The sequence below is a fragment of the Acanthopagrus latus genome, chromosome 1 (assembly GCF_904848185.1).
Source record: "Acanthopagrus latus isolate v.2019 chromosome 1, fAcaLat1.1, whole genome shotgun sequence".
Lineage (NCBI taxonomy): Eukaryota > Metazoa > Chordata > Actinopteri > Spariformes > Sparidae > Acanthopagrus > Acanthopagrus latus.
Genome location: NC_051039.1, coordinates 25,363,330 through 25,372,154, shown reverse-complemented (window position 1 = coordinate 25,372,154; position 8,825 = coordinate 25,363,330). Strand labels below are relative to the sequence as shown.

General features: G+C 43.0%; 1 protein-coding gene across 1 annotated transcript; it reads left to right on the top strand.

Annotated features, from left to right (window-relative positions):
• Positions 1-1,466: 1,466 nt before the first annotated feature.
• LOC119022179 (serine protease HTRA3-like) lies at positions 1,467-8,385 on the top strand. Its single transcript, XM_037102779.1, has 10 exons — positions 1,467-2,148; positions 3,134-3,239; positions 3,548-3,770; positions 4,194-4,388; positions 4,575-4,607; positions 6,125-6,239; positions 6,396-6,446; positions 6,553-6,610; positions 6,772-6,867; positions 7,863-8,385. Exons 1-10 carry the CDS (start codon positions 1,725-1,727, stop codon positions 8,029-8,031), a joined length of 1,470 nt encoding a protein of 489 aa, XP_036958674.1. The 5' UTR covers positions 1,467-1,724; the 3' UTR covers positions 8,032-8,385.
• The last annotated feature ends 440 nt before the right edge of the window (positions 8,386-8,825 follow it).

Here is an 8,825-nt window from a genome sequence, read left to right as displayed (position 1 = left end):
AATTATCATTATCTTGACATTGGAAAGTCAGATGCCTGTCAATTACACATTTCTGGAGCCTGGCAGCGTGGCAGCACTCTCCTAAACAACTGAAGTAGATGGGGACTTGTTCTCAAACAACCAATTTGACAACTAATTTGAAAAGATGTTACTTACACCCTTTTTAAAGCTGAAATCTTCACTTTAGCTCCCACACACCCCATCTGAAGAGAGTGCAAGAGCTTGACCATGTGTTTAGGATAGTTAAAGTTGGGATCTTGAAGCTGTATGGAGCACATTCTTTATTTAATCCCACTGGTTTTCACATTTTAAAACAAGTCCCGTCTTCTTGAGCTGTCAAGGAGAACGCCGTAACGCTTGTTTTCGTGCTGCTAAACTCCAGAAATGTTTTGTGGACTGCAAAACTTCACCTAACCTTTCATCTGCACGAGGATGAGCTGATAGTTACTGCATTTTCAAATGTTGTCATGAACTGATCCTTTCACAATCCTCTGGGTTGGATCTGTTTCAGTGAGCCGGCTTGCACAACGCCAAGGCTCTGAAACGGACGTGACTAAACGGGATACAGCACACACCCCAAACACACCAGCCATAAAATATCCAGCTCTAACACTTGCTGTCTGCAGAGAGTCAGACTCAAACCGGAGCAGCTGCTGCTCACCTTGCCTGTAGGTGGCGCTATCAACATGTTTACAGCTGCAGAGCTGAACTACTGCTGCTAATCTCTCATTTTCAGGTGGTGTGTGCCAGTGTGTGGGCGCATTTCATCTGAACATGCCCATCTTTTAGTGAACCTCTAACCTGCTAAACTGTGAAAGAGTGGATCTGACAGTTTATGTGAGTTAAGAGTTTCATGAACTACTGATTCATCTGAGAACAATGTGTTGGAAATACATTTACACTTAGCAGACACATTTGTCCAAAGGGCACTTGAACAGTTATTCAAACATCCATACACTGATGGCGGCGGCTGCCATGCAAGGTGCCGACCAGCACATCCGGAGCAGTTTTGGGGTTCAGGACACTTTGACATGCAGACCAGGGGAGTCAAACCAGCAACCTTCCGATGGCAAGACGCTGACTCTACCCCTGAGCCACAGCCAATACACACAATGAGGTCAACGTTGAATTTAAAGCATTCCTCAGATTCTTATTTTAAAAATACAGGAATACTATGGTATTAATAAATAATACATGTTGCCAAGTTTTGTGTTCTCTTGTTCATTGTATGGCCATGATACAGCATGTCATTCACTAAGTCAACTAAAAATAATCTACTTTATCTGACTTTAGGTCAAAATGGGCCGGTTTTAGTCTGCTGAACTGCAGAGGACTGGAGGAGGAACAGGCCCTTGAACTCACCACTGCGAGTGCCGGGCTGTAATGTGCATCTCTGGCCACTAGATGGTGCTCTTTTATCGGCACCATGAGCGGCTCCTGAGCTCCGCTGCGCCTCTTCACTTGTTCCCCAAAAACTAATGTACACTCGCAGGGCTGTCAAAATGTGCGGGAGGCGATGACCTGGCAGTGTCCGGAGTTTAATCTACAGAGCGCTTAAAACACGAGCGTCACAGAGCCAGTCACGTTAAAGCAGCGGCACAGACCCGTGGAAGGAGTGAACACTTTTTTATTTCTGCCGAGTCTGAACACAGAGAGACAACTGGGTGTTTGGAGATAAACGTTTAAAATGACGACATAAGGAATAAATCAGTTTTCAGAGCACGATGCAGTTCCTTTTACTCACAGCCGCGATTCTCTTTACGCACGACCTGTCCGGAGCCGTGCGCCCCGACAAGTGCGCCTCCCGGTGCGACGTGAGCTCGTGTCCGAGCCCCAGCTGTCCCGGCGGGTACGTCCCGGACAGATGTAACTGCTGCCTGGCGTGTTCGCCGCGGGAGGGAGACCCCTGCGGCCGCAAGAACGACCTGCCCTGCGGGGACGGCCTGGAGTGCAAGCTGCTCGCCGCGGGGAGGCGGCGAGGCTCCAAGGGGGTCTGCCGGTGCAAGCTGGAGCATGAAGTGTGTGGAAGCGACGGGAAAACGTACGGTAATGTGTGCAAGCTGAGGGCAGCCAGCCGGAAGGCCGAGCAGAAGGGGAGAGCTGCAGTCAGCCAGGCGCACAAAGGAGCGTGTTCACCTTCAGGCGCAGGTAGGGACGCAGTGGGTGGTCCACAGGTCAGCTCTCTGGGGTTTGGATCAAACATCATACAACTTCACAAAACTACCTGAACTGACTATCAATGTTTCTGTTTTTATTTGTGTGGTGCAGTGTTACACATGTTATATGTGCTAATGCTGCGGTGTCATACTTGTTTTGCACATGAGGCATCTTTCATCTCCTCAGATCTCTGAGAAGCCAAAGGGTTTCTGGGTATCTTGAATGAATTGAGCTGCTCTGAGGTGTTTGTAGGGCTGCAGCTAACATTATATTCATAATCGTTAATCGGTGAATCATTAAAAAAAACATGACAAACACATGACAAAGACAAGCATCAAATTCTTGCATTTCTGGAGTTGGATCCAGCATACTTTTGACATTTTTGCCGAAAACAAAATAAGAACAATGATTAAATTTTACAACTCTGGATGTTTGTTCAGTGATTCATTTTATTGGCTCTAAAACAATATGTGGAATAGATCTGCAACAATTAGCTAATTGATCAATTAGTCATTGTAAGAAAATCAATCAGCATCTATTTGAATCACCGACTGAGCTTGGAGAGTACCACCTACTCTCTGATTTCAGCTTCAGGATTTGCTGCTTTTCTCTGTGTTATACTGCTGTGAGATGAACATTTTCAGGAGTTTGGAAAAAGGGAATCTGAAGGCGTCACTGCGAAGGTCACTTTTATTTTCTGGCATTTTATAATCCATTTATCAACAATAATAACCGATAGATTCATCGACAAATAAGACAAATCTCATTTGCAGCACTAATCTGGAGCTGTTCTTTTTAAACTTCTTCAGCATTGAGCATCTCATTTGGCATTACTGCAGGATAAATGGCTAACTTTAACAGCGCCAGAGGTTCATCCTGAATGTGACCTTTTCTCCTGATACTGTGTGTGTGTGTGTGTGTAGGTGGTGGTGATGGGTATTTATGTTAACACAGCATGTTCTTCATGTCAGTACAGGTCCTTCATTGGCCTCATCAGGCAGCCTTCGCTACAAGTTCAACTTCATCGCTGATGTGGTTGAGAAAATAGCGCCTGCTGTTGTCCACATTGAACTGTTTATAAGGTGTGTGTGTGTTTGTCTATCACATGGCATACATTTCTATTTATGTTTTATTATTTACAATATGTCTCATATAGTATCTTATTGACTTTTAAAGAAAATGTTAACACGGGGAGGGTTGGTTTAAGTTATTCTCATGTCATTGTTTGGGTTCATACATGCATTTTTAAGAATTCACAAGCTGTGGCCTTCTGGGTGATGAAGACTTCAAATTGAAAAACGCTTCCTGCCAGACTGTGCCAAACTGCCTTAAACACACAAAACAAGATTCAAATATGCCTGTCCTCTTCCTGCCTGCCCTCGGTGTCCAGACATCCTCTGTTTGGTCGCCACCTGCGTCTCTCCAGCGGCTCTGGTTTTATCGTCACCCACGCAGGTGTGATCGTGACCAACGCTCACGTGGTGACCCCGACTGCCACCTCGACGGGCCGGCCGCAGCTGCGCGTGCAGCTCCACGACGGCGACGCATACGAGGCCTCGGTCAGGGATGTAGACAGGAAGGCTGACATCGCCACAATCAAGGTCAATCCTCAGGTGAGAGCGTCCACAGCGGACACAGGACCTTTTTTAGACCCAGTCAAGATCACGATGACTCTCTTTATCCACTTCTTTCAATCCAAAATGAAGTAAAAGATAGTTTTCCAGACATTTTCTACATCCCTGACCCTAATACAAAAAACATTTGAGCCACATCCCGAAACGTCTGTGTGCCAAGTTCTGACAGCCTCCCTCTAGACATTCATGAGGCTTGCAGGAACACTTTCATAAACAGCAGCTCTGTGACTCAGAGACACAGCGGTGCTGTGTGTATTCTCACACCCATACCTCAAATAGTTCAGCGGTTTTGTAAGCATTCAACTTCTCTTCATTTCTCTCCCTCTCGCATTTCTCTCTCTCTCTCTCTCCGTCTTCTCTTATCTCTATCTGACACATCCATCCGTGCGCATGTTTGAGCAGAAGAAGCTTCCCGTGCTCTCTCTGGGCCGTTCAGCTGATCTGAGACCAGGAGAGTTTGTGGTTGCCATTGGCAGCCCCTTCGCCCTGCAGAACACCGTCACCACTGGCATCGTCAGCACGGCTCAGAGAGACGGCAAGGAGCTGGGCATCAAGGACTCAGACATGGACTACATCCAGACTGACGCTATCATTAATGTGAGACACACACACACACACACACACACACACACACACACACACACACACACACACACACACACACACACACACACTTATATATACACACTGTGGCCTACTCACGGCCTGATCATTTCTTTTGTACGGGTGTCAAAGTCATGATGTAATTGTCTCTGTTCCATATTTCATGTTTCCTATGAGAAGTACGGGAACTCTGGAGGACCTCTTGTTAACTTGGTGAGTGGAGTGGTGATAATGAGTTACATGACTGTGAATATGACTGTGAGGGATTATTCAGTCAGACTGTCAGGGGTCAAACATAACGTCATGTCTAAACATGATCCAGGGACCAAATTCCAGGCCTCCAATTTCCCTTGAATAAAAATCCGCTGGTGCTGGTAGTGTCACATTTCAAACACAAGCGAAGCTACTAATGGTATTATATTATTATTATGATATGAGTGATGAATTTCGAATATAACATTATTTATTTGTATTGTTTTTTCAATAAAACACAAAAAAAAGTTGAAATAAATCAGTCTTTCAACTATTGGAAACCCCCAACCTGCATATCAAGAACATACACACAGGCTTCTGAACCTTGGGATTATAAAACTCAGTCACTGTAGTTTAGGCTTGAAATGAATCAAGATGCTTCTGAGGGTCTGAAAAAACAGACTATACCTGATAATGCACTATTTGTTCATTGTTATAAAGGCTTATGTTAATCCTCCTCCTATTACTACTGTGGAAAAAAGTTGTAGTAGTGAAAAAAAAGACTTGATTTGACTTATTGGTTGTTCAATTGTTTATCACATCCAACTGGAATTAATCAAAAATAATAAGAGCAGCTCTGATGTCAGCATATCTTTGCTCCAGGTGTCCAAATTTCACCCACATCTGAAAAAGTTAAGTGATTTAACTGAAAGAATTGAGTGGAAACGAATGACAGTTCAGACTGAATTACAGGCAAACATTTGCATAAACATTTTGCATCTGTGCCTTTGCATTTAATGTGCTAAACTGTACACAAAATTCCTTTAAACCCTGGGTCTTCCACAGGGGCTCTGCAGTCCCCTGCAGGGGGTCTTCAGAATAACTGCAGGGGGGTGCCAGATTGTATTTAACAATACATTTTTTAAACAAGTTTTAAAACAAGTTTTATTAAATGTGTCTGAAAACACACATTAACACAAATCCAACAGATATAACACCATGAAGACACATTTGTTTGATAAGAAAATAGATATTTACACACATCAATGATACATCACCCATTATCCCTGGTGCAATCATGTGTACAAGCTAACCTAACATAAGCTAAATCAATGGCTAGCTAATCAGCTAACTGTAATTAAAATATTTTGTGAAATATTTTGGCCTGTTATTTGTGTCATTATCCCAAGTGTACAGACACTCTTGTCAGCCACAATTGATCATTTAACAGCATATCAAGCAGGAGACTCTACATCACACTACCCCTCACACTGGCTTCTGTGTATTCTCTCGACAAAGTTGTCCTTTGGCTGAAAGAAGCTGACAGAAAGAAAAATAAAAAGTTGAAAGACTCCTACTTTGAATATTACTTGTTGTAATCTAATCAAATTCTGGCACATATTTGTGTCTCAGCTTTACTTTGGAGTTTTGGAGTTTTGGCCTAAATGTACGACCAACATCTTTACAGTATTTGATATGCAGTCATCTGTAGTATTTACTGTGTGCTCTGCATACGTGTACGTGTGTATTTCTGTCAGGATGGCGAGGTGATAGGCATCAACACTCTGAAAGTGACGGCGGGGATCTCCTTCGCTATTCCCTCAGACAGGATCAGCCGCTTCCTCAACGAGTCACAGAGCAAACACAGCAAAGGTCAGAGGTCAAAGCTGCAGCAGCACCTAGGTAGCAATAAACAGCAACTAGACCCACTGTTTGTAGTTTGGGATCCTAATACCTGTAGAAATACTTTGTATGAAGTGGTTATTTCTAAGTGAATCCCTCCCCATGTTTTCGTTTTTGTTTTGACAGAAAAGACAAGACAGCAGCGACGACTCACAGAGGAACCCCAGTCTGATGCAGGTGAGAGCTGGAGTTGGAGAATGGGATTTCAGTGGCTGTGTACATGTCGGAGGGGCTGTGCCAGGCAGCTTTCTCTTCTCACTTCACACTTTTCTGTTGTTTTCAGAGTCGTCCGAAGTCAAGAGACGTTTTTTAGGCATCAGGATGTTAACTATAACTGAAAGGTGAGTTGTCACATCCACAAACACGTCAGCTTTGAGCATTCTTTAAACGGTGATGGACGTGTTTCATTCAGCGAAACTCAAGTTGAAGAATTAAACCTTACTGGTGTCTTTATTAATGTTGGAGTAATCGCTGCTCGTGTCGATGTCTCTGTGTGTCTCAGTCTAGTAGCGGAGTTGAGACGTCGGCATCAAGACTTTCCTGAGGTCAGCGGTGGGGTTCTGGTGCAGCAGGTCATACCTGACACTCCAGCACAAAAGTATGTTCACACACGCATGCTAAACCCTGAGCACACACACACACACACACACACAGCGCTGAAAGCACTCACAAGGAACGAGACTGCTATTCATCAAAGTAGCTGTTCAATTATTACTGTTGTTATTATTATTTATTTATTATTGGGTTGATTTTTAATGAATGCTTATTAACATTCAATAAATGATTACAGTCAAACTTTATAATAACCATCATTAAATAAATGGGACATGTATAGTTAATCTTCTCATTCATCATTAATCTTTAGTTGACAGTTATAATGCTGCTATTTTATTTATTATGCAGCTATATGCTGTTAAGCTATTTTATTGTAAAGTTGCAACTTTATAAATGATTAATAAATACTGTGTAGTTCAATGAAAAACATTAATTGAATAGCCATTATATAGCTGCAGCTGATGTTTATAAACCTTTACAAGTGTTAAATGAATGGTTTATAAAGCATTTCATTGTTTGTTAACAGTCAAATAACAATTAACTAATGTTCGATTAACATACATTTACCATTTATTAAAGGTGCAATACGTAAAAATTGAGCACCTGTCAAACTCAAAACAATTAGGGGCAGCATATGGCTAAGGTAACCGCTAACTGCAGCTAACTGTAGCCGTTATAAACTAGTTAGCTCAGTTAGCCCTGCAGCTAGCAGTCCAGACTGGGAGTTTGAAGAACAGGGTAGGAGCATACAGCTTCAAAACTGGGACGGGTCAGGGCTTGCGTGTTGGTATGCTAACTTCCGTAGACATCTTTGCAACACAATAACGTCAGAATCGTTGTTTCATCACGTTCTTCCGATAATTTAATCTTTTGAATGTTGTCAGCTAGAAGTCTCATGTATTACACTGTTAATGATGGCTGGTATGTGATTTCTTGTCCACAAACGATGACTCATGACATTAGCTATGGTCAGTCACGTTGTGCTGCATTAAAACTCACATTGCATCAGAAGGCGACTACAGTTTCCTTGTGTTTTAGTGGAGGGATTATGGAAGGTGACGTTATAGTCAAACTGAACGGACGACCGGTCCGGACCACCGAAGACATCCACGCGGTGCTGCAGCAGGACGGGCCTCTCCTGCTTGAAGTTCGTCGAGGCAACGATGACCTGCTGTTCAACATCCACCCTCAAGTCATTCTACACTGAAGAACGGCACATTTGATTAGATTCGAGTGTGAACAAGGCTGGCATTAAAAGTCCCATTTGACCATGGACAACAAACACACTGCAAGGGAATTATGAGCAAGCCGTTAATGGAAATATGAACTGATGTGAAGTGTTTTCAGTTCAGATTTCTGGTAAAGCGAGAGAGAAAGAAAAACAGTGTTTACCGTCGGATGATGTATATTTTGTTCTGATGGATTTTGCTGAGCAGAATATTTGGGTGTGTTTGACAAATACAGCAGTTAATCACAGTACTCGAAATACTGCAGAGGGATGTATTGCACTGCCAAATGTATGTAAGGTGAAATCATTTCAGAATAAAAGCTTCAAATCAAGGAGCTGTACTGACATTTATTTCCTCTGGCCTGCAGCTGTCGTCCATCTGCGCAGGCAGCAGGTTCCACTCCTCTGTTTATGTCTTCTTGTCCCTCCTCCCTCCTCTCTGCCTCGGAAAGACGTTCTCTCAGTTTAAACAAACCTAAGCCGACACCGCAACACACACACACACACACACACACACACACACACACACACACACACACACACACACACACACACACACACTGGGTGAAGTCCTCTTACTGGAAAAAAAAACATTTTTATCCTCTCCTGTTATGGAAATGGAAATCGTCATGCGTAACATTTTGTGAACCACGAAGTTAAGGACAGGAAACCTCCCCAGGCTGCTTTGTTGGTCTTCAGAGAATCCAGAATAAAACTATTGGCAAAACTCATATTGGCCATGTTTGGGTCAAAATATATATAAAAAAAAAAAC